At 39.5% G+C, this 24,666-nt stretch overlaps 2 protein-coding genes across 4 annotated transcripts; both read left to right on the forward strand.

The window, feature by feature from the left end:
• The first annotated feature begins 77 nt into the window (after nt 1-77).
• Nucleotides 78-3,969, forward strand: mrpl10 (mitochondrial ribosomal protein L10). The gene is made up of 5 exons (XM_026178070.1): nt 78-383; nt 600-769; nt 1,977-2,141; nt 2,735-2,879; nt 3,456-3,969. Exons 1-5 carry the CDS (start codon nt 344-346, stop codon nt 3,692-3,694), a joined length of 759 nt encoding a protein of 252 aa, XP_026033855.1. The 5' UTR covers nt 78-343; the 3' UTR covers nt 3,695-3,969.
• A 4,036-nt stretch (nt 3,970-8,005) lies between these two features.
• On the forward strand, nt 8,006-24,404 carry osbpl7 (oxysterol binding protein-like 7). 3 transcript variants are annotated; one of them, XM_026178066.1, is made up of 24 exons: nt 8,006-8,091; nt 8,330-8,433; nt 8,531-8,593; nt 9,621-9,821; nt 10,252-10,395; nt 10,487-10,540; nt 10,696-10,962; nt 11,059-11,182; nt 12,147-12,265; nt 12,358-12,447; nt 12,636-12,659; nt 14,503-14,653; nt 14,806-14,912; nt 15,022-15,235; nt 15,502-15,648; nt 15,752-15,888; nt 16,442-16,579; nt 17,443-17,506; nt 17,648-17,726; nt 18,995-19,139; nt 19,212-19,362; nt 19,594-19,720; nt 21,241-21,363; nt 22,789-24,404. In XM_026178066.1, exons 4-24 carry the CDS (start codon nt 9,690-9,692, stop codon nt 22,895-22,897), a joined length of 2,646 nt encoding a protein of 881 aa, XP_026033851.1. In that variant the 5' UTR covers nt 8,006-8,091; nt 8,330-8,433; nt 8,531-8,593; nt 9,621-9,689; the 3' UTR covers nt 22,898-24,404. The 3 variants fall into 3 exon arrangements, with proteins under 3 accessions (XP_026033851.1, XP_026033853.1, XP_026033852.1); XM_026178068.1 differs by having other exon boundaries at nt 8,007-8,091; nt 15,022-15,190; nt 22,789-23,119; XM_026178067.1 differs by lacking the exon at nt 12,636-12,659 and having other exon boundaries at nt 8,007-8,091; nt 15,022-15,190; nt 22,789-23,119.
• The last annotated feature ends 262 nt before the right edge of the window (nt 24,405-24,666 follow it).

Here is a 24,666-nt window from a genome sequence, read left to right on the forward strand (position 1 = left end):
AAAAACAAAACAAAAAAAACACGAACGTCGGTAATTGTGCGTCATTACGCTAGGACGCGTTCGCGTACAAGCCCACTCGGAGTCTCTTCTCCGGCATTGCAGCAATTTGCTTATTATTTTAGCCAAATTATTTAGATAATACGTATATGGATACAGGTTATCGGTTTTTAAATGTTTTCCGACGTGTTCGTCACAAAGCACAGCTTCATTTAGGTAATTTTGTTTTCTTTTTACGCTTAAAGTTTGTTAAATATGAGGAAGGTTTTCTTTTTGCCGACATGTCAGTAAACGCAGCACGCATGCGTTCGTCACTTTCCTGAATAACGACGTTTTCCTGTGAAAGATGGCGGCGACCTTGTGTTCGAAATTGCTGCCAAAACATGGTAAAGTACTATACTTATACCATTACTTTTTCTTTTTCTTTTTTAAACATTGCGGTTCTGGTTAGTCTGTCTAATTTTCAGCAACTAGCTACTGTTAGTAGCGTTAGCGGGGACTCCGTTTTTAGCTGTTATTACGCTCAGTTAGTCGATGTTAGCTCCGCAGCGCTCACTGACAGGTTGTACAGCAGACATTTACCTGACATTTGTGGCTTTCAGGATGGCTTCCCCTCACACAGAGTGTCCGACACGGGTCCAAGGCTGTGACCCGCCACAGGAAGCCTCTGCACATCCAGAAACAGAAGCTGCTAGCGGTTACTCAGTACATCCCCCCCGCACGGGAGTTTCCTCCAGGCGCTTACCCGTCCCAGACCAAACACGTCCAGGAGGTAACACACCAGCATGTTCAGCCTTTTACTGAAAGCCTGCACGATCGGAACAAGTCTCACTTCATATAGGACTGCTCAGCATTGTGTGCTTATTTCTTGGATTGGCTTAGGTTTACAAAACCTTTGAAATATGTTGCTTAAAAACAGGCATTTGGCATTGCATCCTAAACAACTTTTACCAGGCAGTCAGCAGCTGATGGAGCAGTTTAATAACTGTTGCAAAAGAAATGGGAATATACAACAGTGTTTGTACACGTGCTTAAGGACATGATAAACTTTATCTTCCACATCTGCACTTTGTATTTAATTTGCAAGGTAATTGGAAAAGTTGGTTTCATTTAAATATTTGCAATATTGTCATATTTATTTTTCGCTTGGTCATTATGAAACCTTTAACTTGCACGGTTACCCTACCCTATTCCATGATGTGACAGAGCATTCTCCTCTGTCACACCAACCCTCTTCATGTCCTCCTTCACTAATTGTCTCTGTGCTCTCCCTCTTTTCTTCTTGCTTGCAGCTCCATCTTCACGATCCTTTGTTCAGTATATCCACTATCCCACCTCTAAACATGTCCAAACCTTCTTACCCTTACCCCTCTAAGTTGTCCTTCCCATGCACTCATTTCTAATCCTGTCCATCCCGCTCATTCCCAATGAAAATCTTTACATCTTAAACTTGGCGTCCTGTCTTTTTGTCAGTACTATAGTTTCCAAACCATACATCATAGCAGGTCTCACTAACCTCTTTAAAATCTTACCTTTTACTTGTACTGCTATGCTTCTGTCACCTCGACACATGTCGCCACCCTGCCTGCACTCTTGTGTACTGTCTGTTGCTTTGGATGTCTTTTTTAAAAAGTAGCATAACAACTGTGTATACAACTCTGATAGATGTAAAGCTTATTCAGAACTTTAGCTACTCTTACCATTTTCAAAGATGAGGTTATTTTTACCTGAAAGCTTCATCTTTTACAGTAAAATACGATATATTTTCTGCTGCTCAGTAGGTAAATGATAAAAACATTTTTTGGAACCAGAATTTTACACATTACAGAATTAATTGGGCTTTTATTTTGTTACTTCAAGCAGATTTTGAAAGTATGCACTTATGTCCTTTTGTTCAAGTAGTAGTCTTTTTTTTCCTGGTTTGGTCTGCAGGTCTCGTGCTTTACTGAGTGTCAATCTCTTCCGTCTCATTCCTTCAGGATAATGATTTGACCTTACTAATGAAGAGGGAGTTGAAGAAGTTGTTTGAGGATTGTAAAATGATCGCCGTGGTCCAGAACAGCAGCAGCAGTGCTGAAGACATGATGACTCTCAGGCACAGACTTTATAAACACAACATCACAGTCAAGTTCTTCCCCAACAAGGTAAGACTGACGTTGTTGATTCTGTGACATTTCCTATTTATCGGGAATCAAATACGTTTGAGATGTTTCTGAATAATAACATAATAAAACAGCTTTCATTAATCCAAATCTAAGTAATAGACGGTGTTTTTGGTAACATTTTTAGGGTCAGAAAGGACAACAAAGTGTGGATTATATTCTCTTGAATGTTGACAGCTGCACACTCCATGGATGAGTAGTCCTGTAATACTTCTAATGCGTGATTTAGACTTCTGTGGCGAATCTATGTCATAACTTACTTAACCACGCCTTAACCTTCCACGTAACCTGATGTGCACCTTCTGAAAAGTGTAACCAATGTCAAGTCGACGCCCAGCGTAACGACTGAATTTGTTCACTGTCTGATGGCACCCAGGACCATCCCTTATACTTTACATAAACTATAACAGCAACAATAAATCATTTTCTGATGATACATAAGACGATAAACTTTGAGTTGTTGTTTCTGTCTGCAGCTTTTTAGCTCACAGCGTCCTTCATATAGAAGAACATCCTGCTGCACAATTTCACATCAAGGATCATTAATCTTCTAATTCACAGTTGTTTGTTTTCAGGTCGTGCGGTCGTTCCTGAGTGACTCCATTTACTGCAACATGGGTCTTCTGTTCGTCGGCCCAACGGTTATGTTTGTTAGCAAAGAGCCGAAGGTGAAAGAGATGCTGACGACTCTGAGGGGCAGCCCACAGATGACACTTCTGGGTACGTTTATCCACGTGCGAGGAATAATTAGCATTGGATATTGTTATGATGCCTCGGGAACCATGAAATGAGTTCAGGAAAAGTTGAGCTAAATTGTCTTCTAAATTAACTCGTCAATCTTCTGCTGGTGACAGTTTGGGGCTGTGGGTTGAGATAAGGTTCCACAACCTGCTTGCGTCTAACCTTGGAGCACAATCGGTTGGTAGATGAAGTTAGGGATCCAGTTAGTTGGGATAAGCAGTTACTGCCTCTCATCTAGAAAATGCCAAGTGTACTGTGAGTGTACACAAGGATACTGTGGCCCAAATTCAGTCTGTCCTCTACAGACGTTCGCTTTGTCTGCATGTTCACTTCCTTAAATGGAAGTGTGTTTTCAAACCCTCCAACACTGAATCTGCACCAAATCACGCTTATTAACCCAAGTTTGTGAACCGGTGTTAAAAACTGTTTGTAAAATTAAACAGATAATATTTTGCCAGCTGAAGCCTGTCTCTGTAAAACAGATTTCAGATCAGTCCAGAAATGGAAGGAATCCACTGCAAATATCTGTAATGATCTTTGCTCTTCTTTCATCAGGAGCCTGCATAGACAACACGCTGCTGAGTGCACAGGGCATCGTGAGCTACTCCAAACTGCCGTCAATGACTGTCATCCAGGGCGAGGTGGTGAGCGGGCTCTCCATGCTGACTTCCCACACAGCTTACCTGCTGCAGCGCCACCCGGCCCACCTGTCACAGCTGCTCCAGCAGTATATCAAACAGCAGAGCTCGGATGGAAGCGCAGAGGCAGCTCCTAAAGCAGAGGAGGCCACGTAGAGCTACAGAGGACATTACTGGGACTGGTGACTTTCAGATCGAGAGCCAAGTGGAACAGCAAACGACTGTAAATGGACTGGATGCAGTCTTTGTTTTAATTTGGCATCAATCAGACTTTAAAGATTGAAAAGAAAGTCTTGAGTGAAAGAGATAAATTGGTGACACAGTGAGCGTCCACCTTTCGGACACCTCAGCCTGGAGATGTCTGGAGTTATTGGATAAATAATGCTTCAAATGGCTTTATTTAAGTGTTTAATAAATGACTTCAGCGCTTACTTTGGCTCATGTTGTTTCTATGAAGACTTTCTGTTACTGAGGGAACAGTGCGAACAAAGAACAGTGTGAGATAGCATACTTCTGCCACGGTTAAAAGCACACTCCACACCATACATCAGTCAAGTCTTTGGATTTAGAAGGACTAGGATCGCTTGTGATATTCTTCCTATTTCAGGGTGACGGGCATTTGTGATGATATGGTGCAAAATGTCCAATTATTGGGCAAAATCTTTCTCGCACTTTCATGCAAATCTGGGCAGAACTTTTTCACAGACACTACCAATCACATATTCCCATTGGTTGGGGTTATAATGCTTCTGTTTACATTTCAGGAGATTTTGTTTAGTACAGTGCCAGATGGAGTTGTGACCAAGTGGCATAATAAAAACAGCTCCAGCCATAATAAACACAACTGGTCACAGATCTGATGAGTTAATCTCCATGTTACAGATTACAGCATGCTAATCTGGGTCAAATGGGAGAGATGCATATTACTCATTTTCACTTCAACAGTATGCACCTCTGCACAAGATCAGGCAAACAGTAGTACAACAATGTAATTTAGAGTGCAGAAAAAAAGGAACCGTATTAAAAAAATTTAAGATTTTATTAACAAAACGACAGAAACTGCAGAACTGAATCTATTAAAATAAGATATAATATTAAAGAAATGGTAAATCATGGTTTATTGTGAATTATTAAGAATTAAGAAGGCCATATCAAGACATTCTGGTGTTCTCCTGGAAGTTATTAACATATAAAGGTCATTAATATCCCCTAAAATACTGTATTAATAAGTTTGTGTGAAGAGGCTTCAGGTTTTGTCCATTTAATCTCTGCTTCAACCTAAAAATGAGTAAACCGAGTGTTCAGAGAGAGGAGCCTGCTTAGATTCACTCTCCACTACAGCCCTAGACTCTCAGTGTAATTCCAGCTAATGCGGATAATGGGCAGGACACATTGCGCATGGTGCGCGCCGCCTGCGACGCACGGCCCTCCTTGGATTTGAGGGAGCTGCTGTCACCCGCCGCAGAGAGGGCACGGTGGGTGAGATTATGTGATTGTCTCTGGATAAAGCATGCAGTCTGACTTCTTTTGTTTCAACGTTTGTCGCTATTTTTTCATCGAAATGCTGAGTTTTCACAGATTATTAAACGCCAAATGAGACTTTTGTCGGATTAATCAGACGCGGAAGGACAGACGATGAGAGTCGGAGGTGGATTTCAGGTGGGAGTTTTTAAAAATTGCTTTTCCAAAATAGATTTGAAAATACCAGACAAGCAATGTGAAAGTTTGGGCTAAATCTTAATGGAAAACACAGAATATAACCACCAGTATTCTGTGTAATTCAGCAGTTATGTGTGGTCTAATCTGGACAGCGAATGCGTCATGGGAATATGTTAATCTGCACATACATATATATATATGTATGAAACAACACTAAAAGCATTTGATTAAAATGAAAGTAACCTTTACTTGTCGTTGTGCTGAGGCAGTAGTATATTAATCCAGATTAGACCCTATGCAGACTTCAGTAGTTTACAGGTGAAACAAAGGACTTGTTAACCAAGGATGTGAAGTGATCAGGACAAGAATCTACCTTTAAAACTGTTTCACTGCCCTTTGTAATGTTTTGTGTTTTAAAAAAAATTCCCTCTGAGTTTGGAGTCCAAAAACGTGCTCAGCATTTAGTCTTTTTGATGTAAGTTGCACGTTTTCTTGTATATACTAGCGTCCTGAACACTATTGGTAAGAGTATTTTATTCCACACAAGAGATTATAACAGTCATAATCTGTGCATCTTAACTCCACCCTCAGGCATGATGCATGAAGTCTCCACCTTGGCTGACTTGTTGTGTTGACCACCATTCCCCCCCCGTGAGCTCATTAAATCACTCATCCATCTGCATGCACATTGTTTTAGAATCAGAATCAGAATACTTTATTAATCCCGAAGGAAATTATAGGTTACAGCAGGCAGCACGCTAATGGCGCATGCGTCATTAGCGTGCATTATCTAGGTTTTCTGGGTCAAATGAGGTCAAACAGTAGTCCAGCAAATAACCATTCATCATCTTTGAGTTATTTATTGTTTTATTGCAGTTCGGAAGTTGAGTTAAATGAACTGGAGTGTGAGTGGTTTAAATGTATGCAACTATGATATTTACACTGTAAGGATAACTTCTAAACATGGGAGATACACAGAGGTTTTTTATTTTTCTGTGTCTAGAACATGAAACCAAAATAAAATGTGAGTGGAAATCATAATCAAACTCAGTGCGGACTATTGTGCATGAACCTTTCTGACTAAGCAAGCTCAGAAACCTGCAAATCCTTTCATCCTGTTTCCACCACAGGCTTTCAGTACTGAGGTCAGTTACTCTCATCCTCTCTTGCCCTTACATAACAGCAAGGCAGGCTGCTTCTGGATAGATTTAGACAGAAATCAAATTGAATGCACTGACTTAGCATCCCAGTACTGGCAAAATTACTTACTACAGTGTATTGGAAAGATTTGTAAAGCATTTTGTTGCACCCGAGAAACTTTCTTTAAGTCAGTCAGGTCAAAAAATATAAATATGAAAGTTATATTCCCACAACTGTACAGTGATTCTGCAGACTGACGCTGTGATGTCTGTGTTAAAATGCAAATTTTAACACAACGAATATTAGTAGCTTGTTCTCAGACTCACAAATTAAACGCAAATACATAAAACACACATAAACACATACACATAAAATACGACAAATAGAAGAGTTTTCTTTGGAAAAAAAGTATTTCTTTTCTGCAGCTCTTGAAAGTCATAAAACATTCTAAGTAAAACAAACCATGGCATATATTTATATTAAGTGTATAGAAGTGTTATTCTGTGGTAATCATGATTAATATTATTGTGTCAGTGCTCTCCGTCTTCAGATCGAGTTACTCCGTGTCCAGGTTACTCTAAGTAGCTAAAAACATCTCTTGAAAAACCAATTAAGAAGAGGTAATCCTCTCCTTGCAGACGGTATTGGCCATGGTGCCACACACTGCACAAGAGTGGATTACCAACAAGGCAAACTGCACGGGGATCCCCCAGAAGCCACAGATTCACCCACCTCCAGTAGTTTTAGCAGTTTAATTAGCTACATATGTGTTAAGTTGCTTAAACAGCTAATTACCCAAAATTAATTAGGCTAAATATTTGGAGATCCTCAGTCCATCTGAGAGTTTTTCTAAAGATTCATATTGCTAAAGAGGTGTGTCATCAAATGACTCCAAACTGATGCAGGATTGTTTGATGTGTGGTTTGTATTTAGATTAAGGGGGAGGGCCAGAAGGAGCCCTTAACACAGGGGTGGGCAATTCCAGGCCCCGAGGGCCGGTGTCCTGCAGATTTTAGATCTCACCTTGGGTCAACACACCTGAATCACATGATTAGTTCATTACCAGGCCTCTGGAGAACTTCAGGACATGTTGAGGAGCTAATTTAGCCATTTAAATCAGCTGTGTTGGTTCAAGGACACATCTAAAACCTGCAGGGACACCGGCCCTCGAGGCCTGGAATTGCCCACCCCTGCCTTAACAGATCAATCCAGTCATAGTCATACAGTAGCTGTTAAACCAGCCTGTGCAAATAATTACGTCTGCACAGGCTGATTAAAATGTCAATTAAGATTTTCTTGGCCTATTAAATATCAGCAAATGAAAGCTTAAAAAACCATCAGCCTCAAACCCAAAGTAATAAATTTACTGCCACAGATGTCTAAGGATGTGCACACATTTAAAGATCTGGAACCAGGTACATCTGCTTTTTTAATCAAACAAATTTAAAATGTTGCATCTGCTACAAAATAAACTTGTTAAATTAGAAATCTGCTTTCGCTCTTGTGTCTTTGTAAATAAAATAATAAAATAATAATTTAAGACATATAATGTTATTTTATTTATATTTGTACAACTAAACCTGCCTTTTGTGAAACTTAAAAACTTTGATTTAAAAGACAAAATTAAAATCATTTTGCTATAAGAACAACAATAAAAACATGTCAGGAATGAAGACCCAAATATAGACTCAACTGGGACTATATGTATATACACACACGGACACACAGAGGGCGATCACGGGAAGAGGAAGCAGGTGGGGAAATAGGAACAGCTAGCCTTATTGAGCTAAACATACAAACTTTAAAACTGTTAGTTAAAGTTAAAACTGTTAATAATAAATTGTCACATATTTCCCCCCAAATCTGTGCACCTTAAAGCGTGATGTATTCATTATGATAAGATAAAACATAACATATTCTTAGATAAATCTTCCAACTTTGGCTTTGGTTTTTGGTCAGTAAAATGCTCTAAATCAGTGTGCTTGACTCTAGGATCCAGAGTGATCTGGTTGGAGGATTCAGGTGTGCTGTGCTATATCCAGGTAGCATTTATGATAGCAGGCTTGAACCAAGAGCTCAGCTCTCACCTGTGTTAGGTAACTGGATTACTTCGATTCCTTTCTTGTCTCCTGCTCTGCTCAGTCTGTTAAACACTTTCACTTGTTGCTCATGGAACTTTCTCACCTTTCACAGCTCTTCATACAGGACTAAATTAAACTGACCTAATGCAAGATTTGGTGAAAATAAGACATCAAGGTAGAAATGTATCAATATATTTAAAGTTTTTGTTTGTTTGTTCATGCAGGATTGTTTGCCAACTTATTGTTCACTTAAGTCCTGACTTTTTAAAGGCTCATAATTATGTTTATTTTTATTATTCATAGTGCTAGCGGGCATACAGGCAGGAAACGGGAAGGTGTCAAAGGAATGATATGTGACACAGTTAATATCACAGGTCTCAATGAGAAGTTTAATAATCAGAGGAACATATCAGTTTTCACCTGTCACTGATTAGTTGATCAATTATATTTTTTAAACCACTGGAATTTAAATATGTTTTAAGAACACAGTTTAAGCAAATGAGCTTCGACAGCTGATGGTGTTTGAGGTGCCAGAATCTTAAACACTCAAATGATAATTTTTCTCAGATTTGTTTAGATTTGTCGCCCAGAACATTAAGGTTATGAGAAAAAAATTGACCTTTTGTCTGATATTTAGAAGACTAATAAAAAAAATAATTATGCACATCCAGTTAAGAGGCTGTCTGCCTTACTTTGGCTAAAATAGATTTTTGTTGCAGCTAAAATAAGTGTGCACTAACTCTTTGCTAAAGGGCTGGTGTTACCTTTTAAAGGCCAGTTTGGATCAGGCGGAAATAAATGGGAAACAGGCTTATTGTACATGGAAGTGTCTCCAAGCCCAGTGTTCACTGATTTGGTTTAAAGGTTTGGTGCCGTTTTTTGTTTTTGATATTATAGGATAGTAGATTTTCTCTGGCAAGTGAAAATGTAAATGTTTGAGAAATCACTACTTAAGAAGTCTTGTGATGGTTATTTCAGTTATTTTTTGATTAGACTTTGACTGCTGTGGATGTGTGATGTGCTTTTCAGTTTTATGTTTATGTGGCTAAGAACAATGGGCCTGCATTGATTCATCAGATGTGGCATTCATTTCTGTTTTAAATTCTGCTTTATAACAGCTTAAAAATGGAAATAATTATAAGGAAGTAGGCACTTGTACTCTCAGAATAACCATCATCTCCTTGGTCTTCCTTTGATTTCAGGGGGATTTTGGTAGATCGCAGCAGAACTCGCTCACAACAAGAAGGGGAGTCTGAGGTCGGCGCTCTGAGATGGACCTGTCTGGATCTTCACTCAATCGCAGCCAATCGCTGGCAAGCGGCCTGGAGAAGACTTCCCACACCTGGAACAAGCCAGCCCACTCTCAGAGCAGCAGCACTCTGTCATCTCGCCACTCCAGACAGGTCAGACAGTTCGGTCTATGAAAACATGAAAATAAATAATATTCATCAACTCCACATTTCCTCTCGATCATCCCCATCCTCCCAGACGTTTTGAGACTGCTGAAGTTATATATATGTTTAAAAAGTCACATAACTTAATCAGTCTAATAAACAATCAAAAAACAATCAAAAAAGAACAGTTTATATGATCAGATGCAGCAAAAAAGCCACAAATCTTCAAATATATTTGGAATTTTTGCCTTAAAAAGTATTAAAGCGGTTAATCGGTTATCAAAATAGTTGCAGATTGATTTTCTTCAATTTACAACTTTAGGATATTTCCATTCATCCATTTAAACTTTCATCTTTATCCATTTATTTACACTGTAAGCAAGAAACGACAATTTTCCTGTTGAATCGGACACTTAATTTTTCTTCATACTTTCCACAGATTATCAAAGACTGGGAAGTAATTGACGACCTTCAGGTTGAAATGCAGGGAGCAGGTGACGATCCTCAAGACAGGACCGCCCCGGGAATCTGTGAAGGATATCTTCTCAAGAGGAGGAAATGGCCACTTAAAGGCTGGCACAAGGTGAGAAGTCAGTGCACTCATTCACAATGCTGCTCAAACGTCGGGTCTCTTTAAAATCCGTCAGTTTCAAAAAAGATGATCTCTTTTTCAGCGGTACTTCGTCTTGGAAGGAGGGATCTTACGCTACTCCAAAAATCAACAAGATGTAAGTGAAATTTTATGTTTGTCCAGACAATGCAAGGATTGACCTTTCAAACCAAACCACACCACCTCTAACCCAACTTTAATGTGATGTCTGATTTATTCAGTGTCAGTAAATAATCTTAATAACAAGCTTTCATATCGCTTTGTTTTTGACAGGTGGCCAGGGGACGAGTCCAGGGCTCGCTAGATGTTAGCCTCGCAGTAATATCGATAAACAAGAAATCAAATCGGATTGATTTGGATGCAGAGGACATTCTGTATCATATGAAGGCAAAGAGTCATGAACTCTTCTACATCTGGGTAACCAAGCTACAAGCTCACCGCCTGTACAAGAAGAATGAGGCGGCTCATCTTCACAGCAGCGTCCTCCACACTTTGTCCCTTCCCACTGCGGCTGAACAAGCTCAGAGAAATGGAGATTTGGTAATAATGGAGTAAGAAAGTGACGTCAGACTGAAAGCCACAGTTGTTACAGGCCACCGAGAGTAACCCGGTGTTCTCTTGCCTCTAATTTATCAGAGCGCCACGGGGATGGCAGATTCAGCTGGAGTGTCAGGCGTGCTGCCGTCAGCTAACACAGCCGTGAACACGAAGGTGTCTGCCTGGCTGCAACAAAGCCACAATCCCGACATCTGTGTTCAAGGTATTTGTCTAATAATCCTAGCTGCAACGACAAAACTGAACAGGTGATTCTAAAAGTGGCAGTTTGTTGAGTACAGTCTTCAAGTTTCAGCATTAGGTTATATTGCCTGACATCCTCTGTTCTTCAACTTGGTTTTCTCTTTTTGATAATATATAATAATTGAGTGTCCATATAAAACACCCACAAATAGTATTTACAGAAAAGAAGACTTAAAGTAGGTGACTTAAAAATGACCAATGTGTCCTATGTGACTATTATTAGATTATTTATTAGGTGTGCAAAATGTCTAACTAACATTTGCTTTTGAGGTTGGTTGGAGTTCAGGTATTTTTCCGACTGTTCCAATAAGACAAGTGTTATTTACTAAATTCATTGAATTACTGATTGATAAAATGGTGAAAGAAACCTAATACAATTATCCAGAGTTTCGTCAGACCTATTAAAATCACATTCACATCTCAAATATTACAAATGTTGAAAAGAAAAAGCTGGAACATTAAAATTAATATTAGTTATCATTAATAATGTATGTACTGTTGGATAGTTTGATTTAAATCAAAGTATATTGTAAACTTTTTATATCTTACATTTTGTATGCAAATTCTTTAGGCATGAAAAATAGCAAGCAACAATAACAATGAGGTAAAAGTACAATAAGTTTACTTAAATGTATTTTACTGTGTCCCGTTACTGTTTAGAGTTAAATTGGGGAAAATATAGTTAAATTTTCTTTTTTGTTGTTGTTGTCATTTTAACATGCTAACACCATTTAATAGGGGATAGTCATCTGCATAAAACTTGATAAACATCAAGTTGTTGTCTCAGTCCACCAGATTTAAAGAAAAAGGTGTTTTTCTTGCGCTCACAGTGCAACGGCTATTTCTGTATATTAGCTCTGTGGCCAGCAGGACTCTTTTGTGATTAATTAGTTAAAAAAATTTGCTTCCTTGATATTTCCTGCCAGAGCTGAACCGTTGTCATCTGGACCTTTCTGAGCTAAACCGCTTAATCCAGAGGCTGCAGGCACTGGAGGTGGGGCAGGCCTTTACTAATGGAGACCTGCAACGGATCATCAGCATACAGGTGCATATAGGCTGATCATTCAAGCATGTTGTACATACTGCATTATGTCTCCAGCAATAATCACATGAGAAAATAAACCTTTTTTGGTGCAGAATCTGTCACTGGAGAAACCGAAGAAGCCGAAATCAGGGAAGATCTGGGGTCATTCCCGCACACTGTCCAGAGTGGAGGCCCTGGGAATGGTAAGAATGGTCTGTAACCTTCACTTTCTTAAAAAGGACACGATCAACAAGATTGCTAAATGTTCATGTTCAATTTGACATATAGTACATCTTGGTTTTTGAATTTATACATTGAGTCAGCATATTGGGTTTATGAAATCCCAATTCTTCAGTAACATTTTGGGACCTTTCTCTAATCTAATCCAAAGCCTATTCGTGGGATTACTAAATCGGTGAGTCACTATTAGTACATGAGACAACTTCATGCTTAAAAATGTTTGAATGTTCTTCAGTCACACTCTACAGCAGACTTCCTAACCATGAATTATAACTTCATGAATGATGTTTTTTTTCCAGGGTAAAAAGGAAAACAGCACTGCCAGTGTAACCCATATTCTCTACTGTGTTGAGACTTCCTTAGTTATACATATGAGGACTAAGGTGCTGCTTGTGCACCTCTCGATTTTTGTAATCTGGCGTATGATCGTCGTGGTTTTTGCTAACATTTTAATGATATAAAAGTACAAAAGCTCAAAGATGATATAGGAGTTGTTGCAACTGCTTGGAAAGATTTTGTGGACAAAATGTTGAAAAAACCCCCCAAAAACTCAGCAATTTCTTTGATCCTGGTTTGGCCTCCTCTCCTTCTATACCAGCGCTGATATTGAACTCCAATTGTTCAGGAGAATACTGCAGTTACCTGTGCTGTAACATAACGTGAGCATAAATGGGTGTGACTGTGTGATGTCATCGCTGTTGCTCAAAGCGACCAATGCAGCAGGTAGCGGCAACCGAAGATGTGTCACCTATGGTGTTCACGCTGTGGCTGTATAAGCACAATGTATGAGTGGTTTCTTGTGTTAATCTTGACTGGAACATATTTCTTAGAGCCCTGGAGGTGGAGAAAGAGTCTCTCCACTCTAGGTTACAATGTAATCAACCGTTTTGCACAAAAAAGAGCATAACAATGGCATGACTGTAAGATGTATGAACAAACTTGTTTACAGCAAATCTGCTTTTCCTGTCTCCAGTAATGTCAGCTGTCTATTCTACAGCTTTGTAGGTTTTCTTTCTTACCAAACAACAGGAAGTGATCAAACTAAAAAATGGCAAATTAATGCATTTATAAGCAGCTTGTAAGACAGAAAACCTGCAGGACTGTGGTAGCAGACATCCACATTTAAGACATTAATATGTCACTGATTAGAATGTTGTAATTTTATAGATTACACTCCTAGCCATGTCTTTATATTAGCCAGAAGCATAGGAGTATTTAATAACAATAATAAAAATTCGGTGCAATTCAGCCATCATCTTAACTAACTAACATCATGTGTAACACCCAAAAGCTCCAGATTTTATTCTAGTTTGTACAAATACATGTTAATGTAGATAAATAGGCTCAATAAAGAAACAAAAAGCAAGCTTTATTAGGAACAATTACAGAATACTGCAAAAACCTAATGTATGAAATCCACACAATCACAGACAATCAGACAGGGAAAAGGATACAGAGGGAAAAATGACTATATATACACACAATGTGGACAATTACGTAAGAAGACTTATGTAGCGAAATAAGACAAAGGTGTAAGAAATCAACAGCAGGTGAAGACAATGATGGGAGTCTACTCATCCAACTCATCTAAAAGAGCACACATTTCCCCAATATTAAACTATTCTTTCCGCTCCGTTGTAGGTGCTTTTGTAGTCTCTGTTAACCCCTAACATTAGAGGTCTTCACAAACCCAAAGAGGCCTAAAGGTGACATGCAAATACAACACAGAGATGTCCCAAATAGACCCAAAGATCATTTGGATCCTCTCAGATGTTCTGTAAGCACAAACCTGAGATGGGCAGTAAAACAGGACTCCCACTTTCAGCAGTACTAGTAAGATTTGTGAAGATCTCTGTATGTTGGTGGTGCATTCCCATTCCCTGGTATAAACATTGGGACTTCCCTTCATAGTGCTAGTTAAACCTGTGCTGGATAACACAACACAACAGTGACATCTACTCACACAAAGATAGATAGCAAGGGAATCAACCACAGTCCTTCCTCTGTTCACTTCACAGCTGTCCTCAAGTCACCTGAGCAACTCGGCCCACCTCGGTGCATCGGTCCCGTGTATCCCCGACTACGTGTACTCTCAGCTCTCCCCTTCCACGGTCAATTCGCCCGAAGGGAAGAAAATCCAACAGGACATCTACGCTATGTCTCAACGAGGTCAGAGAAACATATAAACACAAATATGTCATCTACCGGTAGACAAAAGTTAATTTGAGCACATTTATCCTGGGAATCGCTTTATTGCAAAATATGTAAATGCCACAGATACCTTCCTGTTCAACAGAAACTGTTGTTTAATGCTCCTTTAGTGCTCAACTCTCTGAAGTCGGTGCATGAGACTCTGTCCCAGGAGAGGCAGAAGCTGCAGGCAGTCTGGGACGCTAACAACATGCACCAGTCTAACACATTAGCTCAGGTTAGATTTGTCATCTGGACTCTCTGTCCCACTTTATCCTGTTTGGTTTTTTATACTTGGTGGCTGATTTTCTTTGTTCATTCCTTTTTTTTTCTTCCCCTGGTGCCAGCCTGAGGCAGTGAGGCATTCATCCCAAGGACCTCCTTCAGTGGCAGACTCTGCTGCAGAATATTTTGATGCCAGTGATGACATCCTGTGGGGCAGCTCCTCTGAGGTGTCTGATGAATCCGGACTAAGTGACGGAAGCACCACCAATTCTGAGCCGGAGGAAGGACACAGTGGGTACACCAGTATCAGTGACCAGGGTTTAAAGTGTATAAAAAGTCAGTGGGTTTTTTTTATATCCTAAAAAAAAATAGCTTTAATGTACTTGAATAGTATTGCTGAATAGTTCTACCTACTCTTCTTTCTGTATCTACTCTTTGATGTGAATATTGTACTAACTAAAACAACAATTCACACTATGTACAACCTGAAAACCACTGGCACTGATGCAGACTCTTATTCTTGTTATTGCCTGAATAGAAACATCCAGCCGTACTTTTATTCTTGATAATAATAATATTATTTTCTTTAATCAACATTGCAGCATCAGCTACCCGGAAGTACCGTGCCAGCATTTCCAGGACTCCCAACAGTGTTGTTCCCAAGAGCACTGGACGTCGAACAAAACTGCCTGTTCACTGTCCTGACAATAGCCACGTGGGGCTCGTGGCCATACTCTATAACAACATAGGTAAGAACCAGGAATCCAGACTTACTCAGTACTCGAATTGATAATATGCAAGAAAAGAGTCTTTGTGGCAGTTTTCAGAGCCCTCTGTTTTGTTTCTTCACAGGTAAAGACTTGGCTCGAGTGTCCATGCCAGCTGTTCTCAATGAGCCCATTAACCTGCTGCAGAGGCTGTGTGAAGAGCTGGAGTACAGTGAGCTGCTGGATACTGCCAACAACACATCAGACCCCTACCAGAGGATGGTAAGTCTGTCCACACTTAAAACGAGTTAACATACCATAAGATATACGTCCAGCTCAATGTGTGTAGTAAAAGATTAAAGGAAGTGCCTTAAAACTGCATTCTTTGTGATGGCCAGCAAGAGGCGGCTGTTCTGTTTGCAAAAAGACCTCTGCCTACATATCAGCCTATAAAAAAACAGCCCTCAGCTTTCTCACACTGTGACCTAAGTTAAAACTCTCACTTCGCTATGAACTGGTATTTTCCACATTAACACAAGCTTTGTATATCACTTACTCTACTCATCAAATCGAACTTTCTGTCAGTTACCCAAAATGAAATTTTGACAGAGTGGGGCAGATCCAGCATGCACTCCAGGTGGACAAGTGCAGGTGGTTAGAACTTACAGGGGCCTTTGAAGTGATCCAGAGATGCACAAGGAGATGACCTTAAAGGGGAAATATTTAAAATCGCAAGAGAAAGAAAATATAGCATAGAAAGCAATAACTAAATAAAATTATTTTACATGGGGATAAACAAAGCGACCTTTTATGTTTTGTGTTTTATCTCGTTTAGGTTTACATTGCTGCCTTCGCTATCTCTGGCTACTCCACTGCGACGTTCAGGAACCGCTACAAGCCCGTTAACCCGATTCTGGGGGAGACCTACGAGTGTATCAGAGAGGACCGAGGTTTCCGCCTCATCAGTGAGCAGGTATCTTAATCAGGTGTATCATGGTTATCTTTATACACGGAAAACACTCAGTTACCTAGAAGGGATATTTATACAGCTGAACAGATATAGAAAAGTAGGAAAAGATGAATTAGGAAGGATAATCTAATTAATTAATAATAGATAATCATAGAGCTAATGATTATTCTTTTTAATTTAGAGAACTCCAGTGTTCCAGCTTATATTTGGGTATAAAAAATGCATGCAGTTTGTCTAAGCCTATCAATAATAATTTTTTACTTTTGAACAGGTTTTTGACAGATCTCTGAAATATCTCTTTAAATATCTTTGTAAAATCGAATAAATTTGTTATGCATCGTACGGTTGATACAAAATCCCACCGCATACCTCAACTTGCCTCAGGTCACACCGTTTGGGAAACGCTTTCTTAGAGCATGAACCATACCATGAAGTGCAGCAAATGAAAGGCTGATACTAACACTAGTGCTGGTGCGGCATTAGTTCTGCCTTGGTGCTTTTTAAGAACCACATATTCAACAGACAGTGTTAATTAGCAATCCTAATCTGAATTAGAAATCTAGGTAATTTCAATGGTAAGAGGATCGGGGTAGAGTCTTTAGTCTGGGCTGTCAATTTTCTAGTTTTTTGGATTGAATGCATGGAACCGGCTCTAGATTGGTTGGTGGGAAAGTGTCGGTGGAATAGGATTTGGTTTTGTAGTGCATACAGGTAAAATTGCTGCAGGTAAATCTGTTGGTTTAATGAGGAAGATGTATTAAATGGACACAATGTTTCCTGCTTTTTTAACTTGGGAACTTTGTTTCATTGTTGAGGATGAAATAGTTAAGACATAATTTTGTGATGAAGTCTCTGTACTTGCCCAGGTCTGCCACCATCCTCCCATCTCTGCCTGCCATGCTGACTCAGAGAACTTCTCCTTCTGGCAAGGTGAACAACTTCTTTTATCAAACCAGCACACTCTCTTTATCTGTTGTAACTAGCTGTTTCTGTCTTCTGACTTAATTATGCTTTTAGGAAGGATGTGAGTATATTGTATAGTGTCACCAATACTTTCTTACATCTGAACAGACCAGCGATGGAAAAATAAATTCTGGGGAAAGTCGCTGGAGATCCTGCCAACAGGAATGGTAAACGTGACTCTGCCGAGGTAAACGATCTGGCTTTATTTTCAATTTTTCCTCTCTGGCTGACATATGTTACATATGCTGAGCCGTGTTACCCTCGTTAAGACCACACTGGACTTGTAACGTTGTGATTTCTACTTCATTAAGGACAGCCCCTTGAGATAGGCCATCTTGTTTTCAACAGGGTCCATATGGGAGTGAAAGTACAAAATATGTCAGCTAGGATATTAATATGAGCAAATAAGACACAAATCATTATTTGAACAGGGTGTAATGAGTTTAAGTTTTCACATATTTTAGATTCTAATGTTAGGCTATAACCCCTACAGCTTACTATTCATTTTCCAGATATTTTCTTGAATGTGAAATATTATTTACAATTACAGTCAGCATAAGATTAGAGTGTATAATTATGTTTATTGATTTGAGGGTATATCCTTTGCTCATTATCACCAAAAGCTCATTTCCATCAAACTTGTAGGATCAACCAATCACGGCTTTTGAAATGATGACTCATACCTAGCAACGGGGTCAACCACACCTCCTCACTAAGATAGGATTTTCCATCCATTCCTTGCTCAGAGTTCACTGAAAATGTTCTGGAATCACTTCTAAGCTAAAACTCCTGGCAAGGAATTTTTAGGTTAAGTTAGGAGCTCTCTGAGAGGATTCTCAGAATCTTTAGGGATACGGGCCCTGGATGCTACCCACTTCCAGGTGGGGCATAGCAGCTTTTTGTAAGACCATTTACACTAGCACATCTGCGTCTTTCCCACTGTGTCAGAAAGGTAGCTTTCCAACTAAAATTCCATTTTAGGGGCAATAATATAGCCAGAAAATCGAATGAGTAGAGTATTCAGTGAACAGCAGTTGGTTTGGCTTTGTAAAGAAAGTGATTTCAAAGCACTGAGCTGGCACACCATCTGAGGTGCCATAATTCCAGTGGTTCACCCTCAGGGCCACACCTTAGGATGGTAGTTAAGCTTTACATTGCCATAAGAAAAACTTCTTAAACGAAAAAGAATAAAACACTTGGTCATACCCGTGAATTGTTTCGCCACAGTCTGGATACTGTGGACTCCTGTGCTGTGTCTAAACTCAGTGTCGCTGCTGGAAACTGATTTTTTTTTTTTAAATTACACATGTTCAAAACCTTAAAAAACCCAAATAAAAGTATGAATCCTCACTTTTGAAAAGCTGCAATCAGAATTATTTGCCATCTTTTTTTATTTAAAATTGACCATCTGTGTCAGTGATGACCAAATATTCTGCATTTGTGGGTTTTCCTCAGGTATGCTGACCACTATGAGTGGAACAAAGTAGCGACTTGCATCCATAACGTCTTCAGCCAGCAGCGCTATCTGGAGCATTATGGAGAGGTCATCATCAAAAACCTCAAAAGTAACATCTGCACATGCAAGATTACTTTTGTCAAGGTGAGGGACCACTCAGCGCTCGTGTCTTACACTCTTTAGATGCGAGATTAACAGGTTTTTCTTCTGCCGCAGTCTCGTTATTGGGGTTCAGAAACGAATAAGAATGAGGTTCAGGGTGTGGTGTTGGACCAAAGTGGGAGTGCCATTCACCGGTTTGGAGGTCTGTGGCATGAAGGCATCTTCTGTGACACTCTGCCGACTCCAAAATGCATCTGGAAGCCAAGTGAGTCCTAAATAACTAAGACATGCTTCCTTAAATGTTGTCTGTTTAGTTTTGACCATCATTTCTTTTTAGTCTGAGTCACGTGTTGGGTGCAAAAACGTCTCTTTAGAAGTTTAAATGGAGGTTAAGTGAGATGATTAGGTACTCTTTCTACCAAAATAGCTAATCAGGATAAAGCCAAGTGTCACGTTTGTGCCTCAGTTCACCTAAGAGGCTTCTATCACCCCACAGATCAACAGCCAAAGGATTACCTGCTGTATTATGGTTTCTCCAGCTTTGCCATGGAGTTGAATGAACTCCCTTCAGACTTGAAGCCTCTTCTGCCTCCTACAGATACGCGCCTGCGCCCAGACCAAAGGTCAGAAATCTTTCCAATGCAAAAAATAAAAAGGGAAAACCAAAACAATACTAGATGGGATTTGAACACAGCTGTGGTCCATTACAATGCTCTGGAATATTATCTATCTACAAGTAGATAGATCCATGTACTGCCCACTTTATTAGGCATACCTGTTCAACTGCTCCTTAACAGAAATAAATATCTAAAAAGCCAATCACATGGGAGCAACTCGGGGCATTTAGGCATGCAGTTATAGTCAAGACGACCAGCTGAAGTTCAAACCCAGCATCAGAATGGGGAAGAAATGTGATTTAAGCACTGGGTATTTAAGAACAACTCTGTGACACTGGGTTCAGAAACTGACTCCTAGTCACAGAGAGTATTATACAAATTGTTACAACCAAGGTAGGCAGAAGTGCATCTCTGAAATCATAACATGTTTAATCTTGAAGCAGATGGTCTACACCACAGGTGTCGAACTCCAGGCCTCGAGGGCCGGTGTCCTGCAAGTTTTAGATGTGTTCTTGATCCAACACAGCTGATTTAAATGGCCAAATTGCCTCCTCAACATGTCTTGAAGTTCCCCAGAAGCCTGGTAATGAACTAATCATTTGATTCAGGTGCGTTGACCCAGGGTGATATCTAAAACCTGCAGGACACTGGCCCTCGAAGCCTGGAATTCGACACCCCTGGTCTACAGCAACAGAAAACTACACTGGGTGCCCCTCCTGTCAGCTAAGAACAGGAAACAGATCACACAGACTCCCCAGAATTGGACAACAGTAGATTGGGAAAGTTCATTACCAGGCCTCTGGAGAACTTCAACACATGTTGAGGAAGTAATTTAGCCATTTAAATCAGCTGTGTTGGATCAAGGACACATCTAAAACCTGCAGGACACCGGCCCTCGAGGCCTGGAGTTCCACACCTGTGGTATAGATCCATCCTGTCTTACATCAACAGTTCAAGCTGCTGCTGGTGTGGGGGATATTTTCCTGACACACTTTAGGCCTGCTGACCATCATTTAAACATCACAGCCTAAACAAGTATTGTTCCTGCCCATGCCCATCCCTTTATGACCACACTGTACCCATCTTCTGATGGCTGCTTCCTGCTGAATAACACACCAGGTCACAAAGCTCACAACAATTTAAAACTGGTTTCTTTAACATGAAAGTGAGTTCAAATGGCCTCAAGTGGCCTTCACAGTCACCAGATCCCACTCCAACAGAGCATCTTTGGGATGTGGATGAAGAGGAGATTCACATCAAGGATGTGTAGCTGTTGTCACATGACAAACAGAAAACTCCCCTAGCACTTTAAAGTCCTTCTGTGCATTCAGGGGAAAGAGAGCAATGGCTGTAAAGGCCATAATGGTTGTTTTCACAACTACGTAGGAGGAGCCAGGTAAGAGTGGCTTTGTATGTAAAAGTCAGCACTCCTCTGCAATACTGTACAGACTATAGTGTAGCACAAGCTAAAATCATCCAGAAACACGGAGTAAATATGGTGTAAGCTTGATGTCACCTTCTTGCAGAATGCTGGAGGATGGAAGGGTGGATGAAGCTGACAAAAAGAAGGACGAGATTGAAGAAATGCAGAGAGAGCGGAGAAAAGAGCTCGGCAAAAGGGGTGAAGAGCATGTTCCTCGTTTTTTCAAGTAAGTCAATTCCCTTTAAAATCCAGGTTCATTGATAATTTCCATTTATCTTAATTGTAGTCTTCCAACCTTGATATTTGGTTATATCTTTGTGTCTGTATATTTGAAGTAATTGTACAGTTCAGGTTATTTGTGTGCCACATTTAAAAACAACTGCTTTTAGAGGAAAAAGCAGGCAGCTCCATAGACTGAAATTTGCTTTAGTACATGGATAAATCACAGAGGTGGGACCAAGTCATTGTTTTGCAAGTCTCAAGTAAGTCTCAAGTCTTTATCCTCAAGTCTCAAGTAATGTCAGGCAAGTCAGAGTCAAGTCTCAAGTCACTGGTGTAAAAGTCCGAGTAAAGTCACAAGTCTGAAACTTTGAATTTCAAGTCCTTTCGAGTCTTTAAAAAAAAAAAAAAAAAAAAACGAAAAAAAAAATGTCGCAGTTATATGCTAAATGTAAATATTAGACCATGTGATTTTTAAATCTGTTTTTCTCAACACATGACGAAATAGTGAACTTAGAAAATATACACAAATTGTGAAATTGCACCTCTATAAAATGCAGCTCAAATAAACTTAGCTCCAAGAATAATTTTCACCGACAATTCTGAGATAAGTTGCATGTTATTCTTGGATGCGCTTGTAGGACCGGCTTTAAAATAGCATGACAAAAATATCATACACATTAAAGTTAGTTGACATCACAAAGTTAGATGAAGTCAGCTATCTCATCGTAGCAAAAGAGAAGCACCACCTACCGTTCTTTATGCAACTTCAACTGTCGGACAAAGTTGGAAGTTGTTCCATCGCTGTCTGTGATTCTCTGCTTGCATGTTTTGCATATTGCATTTCGTTTTTTTGTTGACTACTTCATAGTTTATGTACCTGAAAATAATAACTCCTTGCAGCATTTTTGAGCGTTTGTTTTCTTCTTAAAAAAAAATCTGGTTAATTTGATTTGCTGTGCTACAGCTCATGCACACATACGTACGGAGTGTGGTTGGAATAAATGAATGAATGAATTGAATTAATGGTGCACACTTTCTATATAATATGTGTGTTAAATTTTAGATTTGGGGTGAAATATCAAGTCTTTTCAAGTAAACTGGTTCAAGTCCAATTCAAGTCCCAGGTCACTGGTGTAAAAGTCCAAGTTAAGTCACAGTCTTAGAACATTTTTTCAAGTCAAGTCTAAAGTCATAAAATTAATGACTCGAGTCCAAGTCATGTGACTCGAGTCCACACCTCTGATAAATCATTCAGTAAAAATACTTACAGTCCATTCAGTTCTTGCAGCTTTATATGGTAACTTTGTAACTTCAGTAACATTATTTAAACATTTAAAATCATTTCTGCCATCAACAACATGCAAATTCATGAACTGTAGAAATGCCGGTGTGCAAATTATTATTCTTTATGGTTATTTTACATCATCAGGAGATCCAAAGATTCCTCTGGACGGGACGTGTGGTTGACAAACGGGACTTACTGGAAACTTCGAGAGAATCCAGGGTTTGCTAATCTTGAAAACTTAACTCTGTGGTGATGAGATGAGACTGCAGAAATGAGTGGACAAAACCACATGAAAGGACGAGATCATGGATATTCAGCCGTGGATATTCTGGACAGCACGTATGAACCACTCGGAGAGTGAAGATAGTGCTGCGGATCTGTTCTTGATTCTTCTGCACACCCGTGACTGGCTCATGGGAATCCTCAGATACCCAACAAACATTAATGGAAATACAATAAAATCTTATTCATTTAATTTTTTAGATTACTTAAATCAATATGCTGTTTTTATGTGAATTTCTTTTCCCCCCCCAACAAACTCTAAACTCTTTAAGACTTAAAAATTGCTTTTCTCTGTGGTGTTTCTATCAGGATGCTGCTTTGTGATAGTTTGATCTATTGCAATTGAGTTTGAGAAAAAATTTGGTGGAGTGGTGGAGACCAAAATAGAGCAAAAAGAGTGTAAAGAATATATACATATATATAGTTCTAGAAACTGGAAAAACACATGGCTTTAAATATAAAAAACAGTGTCCTTAACTGCTATGTGTGCAAATGTTCTATATTGAGTATAGAATTTGATTCCAATGGTTCAAAACTTTTGAACATCTAAGCAGACCTTTAATTCAGACACACCTACACACACACAGACACAGGGACCACCTACAAGGTGCATTACTATCCATTACAATCTAGGTTTAGATAGTAATGGACAAAAACAGCTGGTTCTATTGATTCCCATCTGTGCTCAGTTTTCATTGACACTCCACAATTTTATGGATAATAGAAAAATACTGTGTGTATCCTTTGGCACACCCTGACTCCACTGGAGAACCACTGTGAAACCTCAGTTTATATGTTACAACAGACTCTTTATCCAGGCAAATCTAACTTCAGGCTACACCAGGGGTGGGCAACTCCAGGCCTCAAGGGCCGGTGTCCTGCAGGTTTTAGGTATCACCCTGATCAACACACCTAAATGAAATGATTAGTTCATTACCAGGCCTCTGGAGAACTTCAAGATATGTTGAAGAGGTAATTTAGTCATTGAAATCAGCTGTGTTGGACACATCTAAAACCTGCAGGACACTGGCCCTCGAGGCCTGGGGTTGCCCCTGGGCTACACTATACAACATATTTAACTGTCCAAAAAATGAAGTACTCCAACTTGATATCTGTTGCTTCCTCTTTATGAGAACGTTTGCCTATCGTGGCTCAGGACATTCTGGCATAAGAGATTCTTGATTGAGAATTTCAATTCCTTTTGCCTAACTAAAGTCAAAGACAGAATTTGTCTGCTTTAGTTATGTTATCATTGAAATGTTTTTTTTCCAAAAAATATATATTATTAACATTTTTGTATGTGTTTTTGACCTGTAATCTAAATAAGAGTTACAAATGTTCAGTAATCACATATTTAAAAGAGGAGATAATATATTATCCTTTGTTTATATGTCATTTAATAGGAAAATGAGTATCCAGCTGGTTGGAAACCTGCACATACTGTATTTATACATTACATTAAACTGGTGATATCATGACTGTGTTTTTACTGGGACTGCATTTATTATGAGATGCCCTTTCTTTTAAAAGACCACTGGAAGTTTCTGGACATAAAAGAAGAAATAGACTTGAGATTGTTTATAATTAAGCAAGGCTTTTACTGCACTTCTTTTGAAGCAGGGGAAGGAGCTTGAAAGATGCTTTCCATAATACGACTATACCATAACACTTGGAAGATGTGTGACACACAGCTGGAATATTTCCTTCTCCTCTTCACTTCTGCTGCCCCCTGAACACGAA

The sequence above is a fragment of the Astatotilapia calliptera genome, chromosome 8, assembly GCF_900246225.1.
Source record: "Astatotilapia calliptera chromosome 8, fAstCal1.2, whole genome shotgun sequence".
NCBI classification, from domain to species: Eukaryota; Metazoa; Chordata; class Actinopteri; order Cichliformes; family Cichlidae; genus Astatotilapia; species Astatotilapia calliptera.

Bases quoted from the DNA above. Each gene is read 5' to 3' on its own strand.
- mrpl10 (XM_026178070.1), top strand. From the start codon at position 344: ATGGCGGCGACCTTGTGTTCGAAATTGCTGCCAAAACATG. The intron at 384-599 runs GTAAAGTACTAT...TGTGGCTTTCAG, and splicing joins GAAATTGCTGCCAAAACATG to GATGGCTTCCCCTCACACAG. The intron at 770-1,976 runs GTAACACACCAG...TCATTCCTTCAG, and splicing joins AGACCAAACACGTCCAGGAG to GATAATGATTTGACCTTACT.
- osbpl7 (XM_026178066.1), top strand. From the start codon at position 9,690: ATGGACCTGTCTGGATCTTCACTCAATCGCAGCCAATCGCTGGCAAGC. The intron at 10,963-11,058 runs GTAATAATGGAG...CTAATTTATCAG, and splicing joins CTCAGAGAAATGGAGATTTG to AGCGCCACGGGGATGGCAGA. The intron at 14,913-15,021 runs GTTAGATTTGTC...CCCTGGTGCCAG, and splicing joins AGTCTAACACATTAGCTCAG to CCTGAGGCAGTGAGGCATTC.